General features: G+C 36.1%; 1 protein-coding gene across 1 annotated transcript; it reads right to left on the reverse strand.

The window, feature by feature from the left end:
- Nucleotides 1–125: 125 nt before the first annotated feature.
- On the reverse strand, nucleotides 126–13,769 carry LOC139147251 (type 1 phosphatidylinositol 4,5-bisphosphate 4-phosphatase-like). Its single transcript, XM_070718278.1, has 7 exons — nucleotides 13,649–13,769; nucleotides 11,317–11,504; nucleotides 8,177–8,380; nucleotides 7,369–7,418; nucleotides 6,142–6,232; nucleotides 5,252–5,306; nucleotides 126–4,713 (listed from the first exon to the last, which is right to left on the reverse strand). The coding sequence occupies exons 1-7, from the start codon at nucleotides 13,767–13,769 to the stop codon at nucleotides 4,628–4,630; spliced, it is 795 nt and encodes a 264-aa protein (XP_070574379.1). The 3' UTR covers nucleotides 126–4,627.
- Between the last annotated feature and the right edge of the window lie 769 nt (nucleotides 13,770–14,538).

Genomic DNA, 14,538 nt, shown 5'->3' on the forward strand with positions numbered 1-14,538 from the left:
AGTGGTATATCAGAAAAGAATTGTAAAAGTTTGAGTCCAATATCTGTCCCCAGGCGCTTTCTACCTTAATCCAAGTTACAATTGCCAAAAAGAAAACCTGCACTAAACACCATCACAACAACACCTTTGCTAAAATTCTGCACTTATTTATTTGTATATCAAGAGTATACAGTACAATCACATCGTGAAGAAAGCGCTGCAAGGAAACTGTGATATGCAAATGAAGATCAAAATTCAATACACATTTTACAGGTATTGAATGTGACATACACCCGCAGCAAATCAAATAAAGCAGGCAATTCGTTTGTAATATTGAATATTTCTCATGTGGATATAAATATGATGAAGTGGAATTTCCAGATGTGTCTAATAGACCTGGATTACCTGATACTGAACACGCAGGACTGTCAAAATATGAGTTACATCAAATTATATAGCTTTATCTTGCTACCTACTGAATAAGGTTCACACAAAAATTGAATTGCAGTTTCTCCACTGACTACAAACGGAAAAAGGCAAGCTAAAGAAGCTAAAGCACCCTTCTGTGCAAACTTGATAAATAGTAAATTACATCTCCTGGAAGCAAAAAGACATTTTCAACAGTTGCACATGGAAGAATAGCTGAACTATGCTGCTTCTAAAACTATCTGAAGAATGATTGGTTCAAGGTTTCATGTGACTGTCATGTGACCAATACAAGGCAAACTGATGATTCAGTGTCTGACATCAATGTAAATAATTATAAAAAAGTGAGAGCAGAATTGATTTGAACCCAAGGGTTCAAGTTAAAAGACTGTGGTCAAACAGTAACATTTGCATTCCAAAAATATTCCACATTTCTGAAAAAATTGAAAATTCATGGTGAAAGAAAGGAGAGATTAAACAGGACATGTACTACAGCTACTTGATTTTCAATAGCTGGTTACCAATAACTTTTAAAATAATTTAAAAGAGTATAGAACAAGTGAAGATCTACTTTAATTTGCTTTTTAGAGGTTGATAACATATGATTATAGACCCTGTGAACTAGCACACTGCAAATATCTTACAAAAACAAATCAATATGGTGAAGTAGAGTTTGTTATTTAGGCTGATGCTAGGTAACCCTTGTGTGCTGGTATGGATGCAATTAGAATATATTCTCTTTAAAACCATGGGTTTTTATAATGCCTTGGAGTAATATTACATTATATTCAGTAATTTTGATGCAAAATAACAGTTTTATGTTACATCAGTCTAAAATTGCAAAGTGATTCCAAGGCTTGAAGTGCCCCATTCAAGCTTCCTGCCTCATGCAGGATTTATTTCAGGCTAAAGGCACGAGTTTTACACCAGCAATGAAGGGAACGTACACATTGCTAAGGAAACAGAGAATTACATATATTGTCTTTGGCAAACAGCAACATCAGCCTGGCAAGACAGCTCATGCTGTCTAACATCTGATCAAAGCTAAAATTTTGTCAAAATGCATCACTGATTTCATTATTGGCATCATCCTGATAGCTCAGATTTTTCCTGTCTTCATAGTAAACAAAATCTCGTAACCTTTTAACTTATGTCATTTGAAAAGGTCTCCCAAGTTGTAATAAACATATTTATAAATGTCAAAAGAATACATCACTTGATTTGTTACATAAATTTGCATTTTTCTTTTATTTTCTAAAATGTTTTTTTATCAAATGAAATTCACATTACAAGTGCCAACCTTAAAAGATAACAAAAGTGCTTGTGTGATAAAAAAAAAAAGTGGATTGAGAATTACAGAAAAATCATTTCCACTCAATCAGCATTTTGAGATAACCTTATTTCCTGTGAGATCATTACAGCTGGTGCAAAAAACAAGTTGGTACTACAGATGACAACAACATGCGTACTTTGTTGCAAAAATGGCTGACCCTTGCTGAAGGCTTTATTGTGTGTCGTTTTAAGTCAGTTACCTCCAAGACATCTTATACACAGGTGACACTTGAGCCTATATCTAACCCAAACAAGGTAGGAAATGTCTGACTGGTATATGTCAAGAAGGTAGCAGTCCAAATACGTGTGGCTTTACTACGTTGCAGTGTGTTATCTAATCTAGCAGGTCTTTTTCCCAAGTGCAGAAAGTTCGTATCATGTACCGCAGGAAAAGGCTGATCAACGGTCTTGCTAGTTTTGCCTTGTAAATGGGACATGACAAAATCTTGTCAAAAATCTGGTTTCCATTTTGTTACTTGTTTCAGCAGTAACGATCCAGTGACGATGTTCTTAATCAAAATTTCTGATTAGGTGAGAAGTTCATGAGAATACAACACAAAATATAGTCTTGCCATAAACAGACTGACCATGTACCCTGAACTTGTATACACACAATGCTGGTTCATTTTTTTCAGTCAGAAACGCCCCCGACAACAATACTGAAAAGCAGAGAGACTTATGACTCAAGCCTTACACATAGTTGAGAAAATCAACCTGCACTGGTTGTCTCATTCTAAAAATTCTCACAGAAATTCAGCTGCAATTATCCTCTTCTTAACTACCAAAAGAATCGATGATGGGAAAGTTATTTGAAAAATACTTTCTCGGCAGGAAAAATCTTTACATTCGATGTGCAAGGGTTAAACTGTACCTGCTAATCAATATTTAGCACAATGTCTGTATATAAATTATAACCATTCTATGACTGGCATTTAAAAGGTACACACAAAAAAAATAACAAATTTTACAGGATCTATACATTGTGATATACATTAACTATTTAACTAAAGCACGGGCGCCTTACTTTGTTGGGCCTTTATGCAAAGTCAACAACTTCACTGGAAAAATTATTACTTATGCAATGATAACATAAAAGAGATGATAAAATAAAAGTGAAAGATTAATGGCAGAAATTACACAAATGTAAATAGACATGACTTATTGGTGATCAACTTGTCAAATTTTTTTTTACAATTATCGAGGATAATATGTTTTATACCAATGAGACAAACGGTCATAATGTGCAATTATGTGCATACTTTGTCAATTTTCCTTCAAAAAATGAAGTGGTAGAAATTATTATTCCTCATTTCCAAGTAGTGGTGGCACTCTAAGACACCTTACAAAAACTTGACAAGCAACTTATCAAAACAGAAGTTGTTGGATATTTCAAAGGCATTATCCATTGAAATTCTTTCAAACCAGGAAACTTGAGTTCAAAAGTTTTGGACTGATACGTAATATCTACCAAACTAAAGCACATTTTGTTTGCATAATCGTTGGATTTCAGATACAAGCACAGTTGTCTTGTTCTGAAATTGTTATACACCTTCTCAAGTGTATTTGTGTGAGGAAACACACTGGAACACAACACACTGAGAAGATGTGGTTGTAGTATCAGCATTCTCTGAGCAACACCACTGCTTGGGCTTGGATATTCCTTTAACACTCTCACCTACCCTTCACTCATAATCTACCATGTTTCAAGTATTGTCTCATAAAAGTTTGATGTCAAAATTTCAGTAAGATTTTTGCAATGAGTGGGAAATTATTTCTCTTTCATGAACAAATTGCTGATATCAAGCTTAGTATAAATATCAGTTCATCACCAATAGGAATACATTTGACTTTATGACAGAGCTCATGCATTATTAGATAATACTTGTATTCACCGCACACACACATTCACTCTGAAATATCCTTTGGCAACTAAACTTATCTTATCAGCTGTAACAACCTATGGGATAGCTATCTTGTCCTTTTATTATACCCTGTGCAGGGATGGGGTGATAACTTTACCGTCACTATGTATGTATCACCCATCTGTAACTAAACCCACTGGACTGTTGGATGCTTTTTGTGAATGTCAAAGTCGAGATAGCAGAATGAATTAATAATACCAAGAGGATTAGTGTTTTTGAGCAGCCAACAACTCTAAAATATGAACAGTGATGCGACCAAGGCAAGACTCTTCAGATTCAATGGAGTATAACTAGGCATCAGATATTAAAGAAGAATTACGCATGTAAAACGATCAGCAAACTGCAATGTCACAGCTGCTTTGCTAACACTGTGATTCAATTCTACACAAATACAGAAAAAGGGACAGTTTTTAATTTATTCTCTTATTTCGTAACCAATTCGGCCAAAAGTTAAACAACACGATCACGGATATTTTCTTGTTGACAAAAATAGAGCACTACATTGTTTCATCAACTTGTGAACACAAGACGGGACAACCTAAATTATGATTTGCACATAAATATCCTAATGCTTTGAAAACCTCGGGACAAATTTCTTACAAGGACAAGAACTAAATTCCCTATTTTCTGCTTACGTAAATGTTATGAAGGTCTTGAGTAATATGATCCATTTCTTTGAATTTTACGTCAATTTATACAGAGTTAAAGAAGATGATTATGCAAGATATCTGGTGTTATATGGTATATACATCATGGTAATTCTTAAAGGTTGTGACTGGAACCCCAAATACCCCCTTTGTAACTTGGCTTTGTTAAGAGTAAGATTTGAAAGTAAAATCTTGCAGATGATGTTATCCAAATATGTAAGCTGGCTAGTTGTTGTTGCCCTAATCAGTAGGGTTCCAAACCCTTGGAAAGTCCAACTGTCATTAATGGTAACTGACAGACTGTCTCAGAGGTTAAACTTCTCATGCTGGTCCCTCAACACTGCTGACTTTCATGGTGCCGTAGTAACAGCTGCGAATGAGATTCAGGATGCCAATAATATATGCTCCTGTCAAGAAAAACATGATGATAAAAGGTCAAAGGTCAGCTATACATTGCAATTTTTTCTGCCTTGAATAGAGTGCATCACAGAACACAAATTATATAACTTTTATACTAAGGTGTTGTCTATGGAACAACATTTCCATAAAATTACCATGGACACCTGTAACCATCATGTGTTTAAGCAAAGTTGTGTTCACTTTGAGATAATGACTTTCAATTTTTCGAAATGTTTTCATTTAGGCGAAAATCTATCAAGCTTTGAAGTTCCCATAACCCTTGTCCTACCAAGTTCACATATCACCATTGTGTCAAGTTGGTAAAAACCAGTGAGGCATGGCATATCCCATTTGTTGATTTTTATCAAAAACTTGAATATTTGAAGGTCCCTGAAATCATAGAGACTGTTAACATGATTGTTCACTATCTGGAACTGCTGTAACATACCATGCCAATATAGCTTTTTAATGACCTGGCAGATGGGGAAGTGATATGCCTGGCAGGATTTGGGTTAATGATCTAAAACTAAAAGGACAGGTGCTTACCGATCCATACAAAGTAGATTCCACTAGCATCCTTGGCTGCTTCATATGTTCCAATCTACACAGAATGAAATTAGAGTATTACAACCAGGTCATAAATAGTACAATAAACTTTAAACAACAGACTTGTTACTGACATCACTGTACTTCTACACAAGTGTATTGTGTAGTTAGACACAACACTTATATGCTCTGCCACATGTTGATGATGTAAATGCTAACACACTGAAAGTTGACCTTTGTTAAATGTCAATACATTCTAGAGGAAGTTGCAATTTGACCCATCTGTGACAAGTTCCATTTGATTTGATTTGATTTGATTTGATTTGATCAGATTAGTCAAGAGTTGTTATATGTCCACCAAAGTCTACAATACTCACTGCCTATTTATGAAGTACCAAAATTACACTAAATATGAATTTTATTATTTGAACTTAAATTTGTAACATTTTGGGTGTCTGTGGCACCTTTCTGCATTCTGTTAGTTTCAACATGGCTGGATGACATTTTACTTGCAAAAGGACAACAGGAGTTATGTTATATCATGTGAAAAATCTGTGTTCTGTTTTGCTGAAAATTTGAATTACTGACCACCTTACATTAAAATAGCTCATCAAAAAATGGAGTGTACTGACTCCTGCAGATACAATGTCCATATTGATTTCATGAATCAGGTCTCTATGTTAAGGTGTCTTGAGGAAAGGTTCTGATGGGCTGAAGTTGTGATACGTGGTCATACAAGAAATTCAAAATAATTTCAAAGCAAGACAATGTAAATATAAATTACAATTCACCCTTCTACAACTGTAATATCACTCTTGAGATTTCTATGGAACAGGAGCCTCTATGAAGTGGTTTGAAATAACTAAGAAAATTGGGTGTTATACACTTACCGTGACTGCAATACCAGCAAGCAGAAATATTATACCAATTATGGCAAAAATTATGCATCTATTTTTGGCATACTTGGGCCCAATTGATGATCTGTGATGAATAGAGAGATAAAAGGTGGAATACTGTCAATATTTGTAAGTTCAGGGGATGACACATTTTATTCATGAATGACATCGTTTCGTTGGTGTAATGTGAAAGAAGGACTGGAAAGGGACGGACACTGGGCAGATGTGTCGCCTTCTTGATATCCGTCTGATGACTGATTTCACATACTCTTGATAATTAACTGTCTGACAGTTACATCTGTTATTATTAAGTATCTTAAATTCTGCTCAAGACATTTCATTATCAGTTTCTTTGAAGATGGATAAAATTATTATTTCCTGGAAATCGGAATCGGAATCAGGGAACTGAAACTGAAATGATTGCGTACATGTATTTACAATGCATACCAACTTGTAACCAAATGTTACTCTTAGACCCTGTTTTGAATCAAGCTTTACAAATTTATTTTATTATTCCTATGCAGTTCTTTAACATATTTTGTCAGAGTTCAAAATTCACTTTTTATAATTGGTAGTCAAAAGTACTCTTAACATCACTCATATTAGTTTGTAATCACATTAAAAGTAAGCAAATGAAATAAATGAATTGGTGTATGCAAAGTGAATTACTAAGTATTGTTTGCATATGCAAATCAAATAATGACTCATTATTCATTGAAAATAGCCATTGGTCTAAAATTTTGTACTATCTAATGAAATGAAACACACAGGATACTCTCAAGTGATATAGTTAGGGGGAAATGATACACATATTTTATATTCTTAAACTTGGAACCTGAGTTTTACCCTCTGGATTTCCTGAGTGGTTTCCGATAAAATACAATCCTACTGAATGGGCCATAAAGTGTATCATTTAATTCTCAGTGAGGCAGAGCTGACCTCACAATTTCTGCTCATTTCAATCTTTTTATTCTTTTTTACCTTTTTCCAGACCCTTAGTGAGGAAGACAGTGGGGCGATTGGACTACAAAACATGATGATCTGAGTGGAGTTGACAATGAAACTTGACATTCAAACTCAACATGTTAGAAAGCACCATGGAGGATGTACATAGAATAGGACACCACAAAATGAAAGTGAAAATTTACCAGGATACTACAAGAAACTAACAGCAACGATTTACTATAAAAGGGTAAATTCTGAACAAAATTTGACACTTACACTCTCCTGCAGTGAGGACATCTTGCTAGAGAATTTACTGTCGTGTTAAACTGTGAAGACATAAGATATTGACTCATTCAAAACACTTTATAGTGTCCTATTCATATTCAAATTATACACTATCAATGTAACAAAACACTACAGTCTACTCTAGTTTGTCAGACAGTCAACATGATAAATTTTGGAGGCAATAGAAATACTGCAACAAATGAAGATTCTCACTTCAATGACTTTATAAACTGAATACAACGGATTTGATAGCTCAGCTTTTGTGTTTGGAGTTTCTGTATTTTGGATCACTAAATTATATATGCTGGTATGTTTGTTTTCTACTCACTGAAATTTAAAACGAAGCAAATATCACACAGTTAAAAGTAAATAACTCTGTAATAGTTTGACATCAAATCATGCCAGATATTTTGCACCATTCAATGAAATGATAACAAAGGCAAACTGCAGATATTACAATTTTCCGTTCACATCCCTGTCCTTTCAGAAACACTTCTTGACCAAAAAGGATGTCCTTTTTAGGTCATGATACCCTAATTCAATTTTGGATGACCTGTATTTTATTACCCCTGAAAGAGAAAATCAATGATCTTCTAGGAACAATTTGTGGTCAAACAACACAAGTCTGATGAAATGCTACGATAAACAAGTAGATTTAAAATATATGCCGTTAGATTTATACCAGAAACATAAATCTTGGATCAAAACTGTTAACATGGAACTTCATGAAGGAGTCAATGAAAAAAGCAAAAACAAAAAAAAATTCAGAAAAGTATCTGTTGTTGAGTTTCTCTCTTACCAAGAAGGTTTCATTACAGTGTCCACAAATCACCCGACTGCCAACCTGTGTCCTTACTGTTGCCACTGTGACTGGTCCTAGATTGATAATCCTTTTGCAGTTTGCCCTAGGACAAGCTATCCTTTGTGATGTTCCTTTGCAGATCAGAAGACAGTTGCAAGGACAGCGTACATATTTCTTGCCAGGTGGAGCTTCCTTGATTGGCTGTGAGGGCAAATACAGAGGAATCTTTGAATTGATGACTGAGATACAAATATTGTTAGCTATCTCAGAGCTGTGCACTACCTTTAAGATTTTGTTTGATATTTAAATTCATCTGTGTTAGTACAACAAAAGATACTATTAAAATGCATTAAAATAATGTAACACCAAAGTTTCTGTGACATTGACAAGAGTACTTTTTCCAATACTTGAGATTTTGTAACACTTGGAAGCCCCCATTCCCTAATAGCACAGTCATAATCTTGATGTCACATCACTACCATATTTGATTTCTGTTGTTATCAAAGGCCTTAGTTTTGTTCCTTGAAATGAATCATTTCATCATTTGAAACAATTATTTTATCATATACCCATGCCCATAGTGCTACATCCTAGTGACGTTCACCGTAAAATATCAGCCGTGATATTTCATGGTAAACATCGAGATATGCACGATGAACGTCATCAGTTTTAGAGCTTTCCTGAACTACATTAGCAGTTTGTTGGTAAACAACGTAAACAACAAAATGGCTGCCGCTCCCCGCCTGCGAAGCGATGTCGCTGACGTAAAAGCTTGAAGGGCTTTGAGGAACACGGGTATTTCTGGTTGCAAAATACAGAAATAACATGTTGAGTCTTGAAATGTTTTCCCATGGTTATTTTTGTGGGTCAAGTTCTGGCAAACATTCTGCCGTTCGCACGGCGCCGGCACTGTGCACGGTCTCCCCCGAACAGGTAGTGAGCGCGTGGCATGACAGTGATGTCGCGCATGTGATGACTGTTGACATGGCAACTCTCAGGGTAAACTAACAAAATGGTGTCCCCTCTCCGCGCGAGCTCCGTGCTGTGCGACGATAGAAATCAGGATAGATTTACAGCTTGGCGCACGAGTTATCGGAACACCAAATTAGGTAATTACCCAGCAACTTAGCTGAGCACTATGCAATTTGACCTGGCATTTACCTAAACAAGAGTCTGTTTTATGGTCTGAAGACTGATAAGATATCCACCAAACTCAGCAGGCAGCTCCTCCACTGAGTAAACTGATGTGCCTACTCTGGAAAAAACATTTTTGACTGGCAGCTGCATGTAGTTGATGGGAGAGTTTTGAAGGGCCGGAATAAAATAAAAGTGTAAAACATGATTTGCCGCTGTCATTTTGTGTCCTGTTTTCGTATACATTGTATATCCATGTTATTACCACTTTTTTAATCACAATTACATACATTGAAGAAAGACTGACTGTCAGAACAACCATCCAATCATATTATAAAAATGGACTGTTCCATCAACGTCAGTGGTGGGCTCATGGAAGGTGGTAAATTTGACAAGTTTTGTAACTCTAGATTTACAAGGGATGCTGCGATTTTTCAATTCCAAATAACACACAGAGGCAAAACCTGTCAGGTTCAGGCCAGGCCCAGGACACAAAATTAGTACAATAGATTGTGTTACATCATTATATTTATTCTCCCTTTTCACAATTTTCCCTTGAACTAGATGCCAGTTGAAAATGGGTTGTTCCTCTGTAGGCATATCAGTTTACTCAGTGGGAGCTGCCTGCTGAGTTTGGTGGATATCTTATCAGTCTTCAGACAATAAAACAGACTCTTGCTTAGGTAAATGCCAGGTCAAATTGCAAAGTGCTCAGCTAAGTTGCTGGGTAATTACCTAATTTGGTGTTCCGATAAGTCGTGCCCTCGCTGTAAAGCTGAGCAGAGTTTTTGATTGGTTACAATTGTAATAGCATATTGCACCTTAAAAAGTTCCTTCTGTATGACAATTTTTGTATCCCGTTGTCTTTCTTCTTGGGTTTCATTGCGATATGGACGACTTGCACTTGCAGTGATATCGTGCGTGATGTTGACAGCTTCGTCGTATACTTTATGAATGAAGCCTGTTCACATAAACAGTCTGATATTTATGCGCAAGGCGTAATAAAGTAAAGCCTCAAAATTTAAGGATTTTCGTTCTATTAGTAAAAATTATGGGCATGGGTATATGATAAACCGGTTATTACCCAATATCGTCTGTTCCTTGTGTCGTATCAGCATTTATGTCATTTGTGCTGCATCAGACACTCGACTTTGTCTCGTGTCTGACGCAGCACAAATGACACTCATGCTGATAAAACACAGGAACAGGCGATATTGGGTAATAACCTCTAATTATCACCTTTCAAAATTTTGCCTGTTGACTTCTAGGAATTTAACTCCTGTGTCATTATTTTTATTTGAGACAGACCATTTCATACCAGAAAGGTCAGTTGCTTTCCCTGCAGCAAATACATGTGTGACTACATTATCAATCAGCAAAATACACCATATCTTAGTTATTAATTTCCTCGTTATTTTAGAAGTTCACGTTCTAATTTCTCCGAATCTTTATTCTTTATCCAGGGATTGTGTCTTCACTCTGAACAGCAATAATGAATATTACATTGATTAGGCTGGCAAATCATTGCTGTGTTTACTCTCTTTTGGCGATGGTTGCCCATAAATACTTATGTCTTGGCCCGTTCATGAGATCTCAAGAACAATTAGCCACTTCTTGTCAGTGTATATGTTGTCTTCCAAAAATCTGACAGAGATAGATTCTTAAAAGTCATTGAAAGTGTGAGAGTAATGATCAATCCATATGCATAGATTAGCATACACTAAGCATGTGTGCCGCAAAACATCCGGTTGCTCAATAATAAAACACCACTGTGGAATAACCCCAGTTTTTTTTTTGCCAAACTGATGGAATATACTTGGATGAATATGATAAAACTTTTATCATATTCATTTAAGTATATTCCCTCAATGAATTGCAAGAATATACTTGCATGAATATGATACAATTTTTATCCATCACACCAATTTTCCAGTAATCCAAACTACTCATGATCAGGGCCTTTAAAAATTTCCTAGTGTTCCTAGATCTTAGTTCTTACTCACTGTAGCTTCATTACAGACATTGCACTTCACAACATGCTGATGTAGTTTGCCATCAATATTGATCATGGCTTGACACACTCGACAGTTGATCATCGGCACCCCTCCAGCGGGTGACGGTGTGTAGGGAGGTGGCTGCTCATCTGGTAGAATGGGTGGAGGTGGGCCTCCAGGTATAGGAGCTGGTAAATCTGTGATAGAGAAAAGACAAGCATTATTCTTTTGTAGACAGTATATCAAAACAAATGTCCGATTTTGCACAATGTATATTTCTTATTGTGTTTTGTAGCCAAGCTAGGGAGCACCATGAACACCACCTGACAACTGTCTCTGATTGTACAATTCAACAATTCAAAATTAATCCTCCTTCTAACAGGCTCCATACACAAGCCATAGAAATAAACACCACTTGAGAGAAAGAGGATTAAAACATTGAGCACTTTGCTCATCATCTTAGAGAAATGTCTGAACAGCTGGCAAAATGTTCTATCAAGAGTTCCTTGTGTAACTTTCAAGACAGCTGTTTTACAAATTGATACATCCGTACAACAGCATGTAAAGCCTGAACAAATATCAGAATAGCTCTAGATGTATTGTAGTGATTTATTATTCAACACTGCCATCGGGGTTATAGCATAAATCTAGCAGGCTGAATTTAGTTGATAGCAGATCCAACGTACAATGAATTTAGCAGTGTATGATTTCCAAAAAGATATGTTATGATCAATATGCCATCAATTCAGTGCCAACCACATCAGAATTAAAGTCCATTTTTCAAACTACAGGATTGCAAGTTTTATACTTCGATTATTTTAAAGACAATTCACAAATGAATCTAAACTACTGACTGGCTGTCTTGATAGCTACAGTGAACCACTGAAATACTTACCAACTACCGATCAATATGACCATTGTGGTAAATTAAATTGTGTACAATTTGTGTACAAATTAAACCTTCCATTCTTCCTTTGACTAATTCAATACTTCTGAGGAAAAAATTCTGGGCAGTCACTTCCTTTAACAATTTCGATACTTCACTTTTTTGTAAAAACATCAAACCTTTGGGCAGTCACTCATACAGTGGTTGGAATGTCACCATAATAAGGATACGGTCCATGCTTGTGATGACATAACTGTCACACTTCTGCTGGAAAACATCCATGATTAATTGTATCCCTTGTCAGATTTTGATAACGCATTGTAAATGAAAAGAACACTGGTACTGGTATGTCTCTTCAATCACAATGAAACTTGTTGAGGGTATTCAACACTTGATTGTTGTTACATTTCGTAGAAACTTATTCAATAATTGACCAGTGGTACGTACTACATACGCACATTGACTTTGTTTGCTGAAAGGGGTGTTTATGCTATTTAACCTATCCCACTTTTCTGATAGTACACAACAGATTGGTATGTTTACTCTGAATAGTGTATTATTAACAGCAATTGGACATGTTACAAATTTGACAGAAGAAAAATCAAAAACCTTGGGTCGGCGAATTTCTCTCAGGATACATCTCTAGACCAAATCTAGTTTTACAAAATCTCTATACAAATATAAATGCAAAACTCATGTAAAATTTTTGGACAACACATTCACAATTACAAAATATCACGCCACACACAAGATATCATGGAATTATTATGTAAAGATTGGCAAAATATGAAGTCTGATATATATTTTAAGTTTCGATGTCTAATTGGTGCTCCGCGACTGCTTTATATGCCTCAGACCATTTTTAATGTAAGGATACAAACCGGGCACATTTGATTTGATTCAAACTTTATAAAAACATGGAGGTACCATCTCCATGATCAAAGACACAAAATTCCTAAAAGTTTTTCGATTAACTTCTTGCTTCGTGAACACGGAAATGGGCCTTATCTGTATTTTCAAAGGCTAGAACCTCAAGTAAAAGCAGTCTCGCTTATATCTCCATGCATCAACATGCTGCATCTGTACACAGTCGACAAAACTTCTTCCAAGTTCTTGAAGTTGAACATCACCGTCGGGGCCCCAAAACGACAATAACGTAGATAACGTAAAACTCGTTCGAGTGAATTTCTCGTCATGAATAGAGCTAAATTTGTGCAATAAGAGTCCTTTCATTTATATTCTCTCCTTCGGACATTTCAATGATAAAACGGTAGGCCACTCACTTCACTTCCGTGAGCTACCACACAGTGTATCATTCACTGCAATATTTCACAGAGCATCGGAGAGGTCCTCGCCACTGGTACGATGGGAGTGATATTGGAATACCTGCCGACACAGCATTAATATACAAGAGATTTCTCAATATTTCAAAGTCGGTTCAAAAGCTATACTTACGTGAAGGATCGACTTGGGGAAGAGGGGCGTAGGGTTGCTGAGGCGATGTGTTTTCTTCATTTTGTAGAAGAGGTGCGTTTTCCTCCTCGCGATCCGCCATATTGGATCGAGGTGATGTCATGTCATGTGAGACATCACGTGGTCACAAAGTGGTCTTCTTGCGTTGGCGAGCGGTGCGAAGTTGTTTCACATCCGACTCTGTACGTGCACACCTGAAGAAGTCTTCTGTCAGTTGTGTTCAGTTTCTACCACGTCACTCTTTTGATTATATGTACATATAAAAAGGCTGTCTACTCATTCAATATGAAAACTTAACATTTTCATCCTTAGTTAGGGACTGGTCCGTTTCTTCGGCCTGGGATGGGGTGCCGGTGGAAATTTTTTTTTTGGCCATCAAAGAGTGGCTGACCCCCCCCCCCCCCCCATTTCAACTTGCGAAAACAGGATGACACCCCCCGAGACAAAGGTAAACAAAGTGTGCAATATAAAAAAATATACATAGTATATCTATCTTTATATATATAATCTATCTGTACCTCTACAGAGGAAAATGGGAGTGAAAAGGTTCAGAGAGTACATGACACTGTGGTTGATGTTACAGAACAAAAAATAAAACAGGAGTTGTCATAAATATTGCTTCTCTCCCTTTACGAACTAAATTTAACTCTATGTTTTCATGATAATTTAGGTATGAAAATTTTATTTTCAGTGACAATACATTATTTCAGTTTCCTGAAACCATCCTTAAATAGCATAGTTGTCCTTGATCTAGCGTCCAAGGTATTGAATATGAACTTTGATTTTCCCTGTTACCTGTTTAATGTTTTAATGACAGGTTCAGAAACTTCATGAAGGAAACTATACCAGTAGTATTAACAAAGTACAATCAA

Source organism: Ptychodera flava, chromosome 13, assembly GCF_041260155.1.
Source record: "Ptychodera flava strain L36383 chromosome 13, AS_Pfla_20210202, whole genome shotgun sequence".
In the NCBI taxonomy this organism is placed as follows: domain Eukaryota; kingdom Metazoa; phylum Hemichordata; class Enteropneusta; family Ptychoderidae; genus Ptychodera; species Ptychodera flava.

Bases quoted from the DNA above. Each gene is read 5' to 3' on its own strand.
- LOC139147251 (XM_070718278.1), bottom strand. From the start codon at position 13,769: ATGACATCACCTCGATCCAATATGGCGGATCGCGAGGAGGAAAACGCA. The intron at 11,505-13,648 runs GTAAGTATAGCT...TCTCTATCACAG, and splicing joins TCCCCAAGTCGATCCTTCAC to ATTTACCAGCTCCTATACCT. The intron at 5,307-6,141 runs GTAAGTGTATAA...CATTCTGTGTAG, and splicing joins TTGCTGGTATTGCAGTCACG to ATTGGAACATATGAAGCAGC.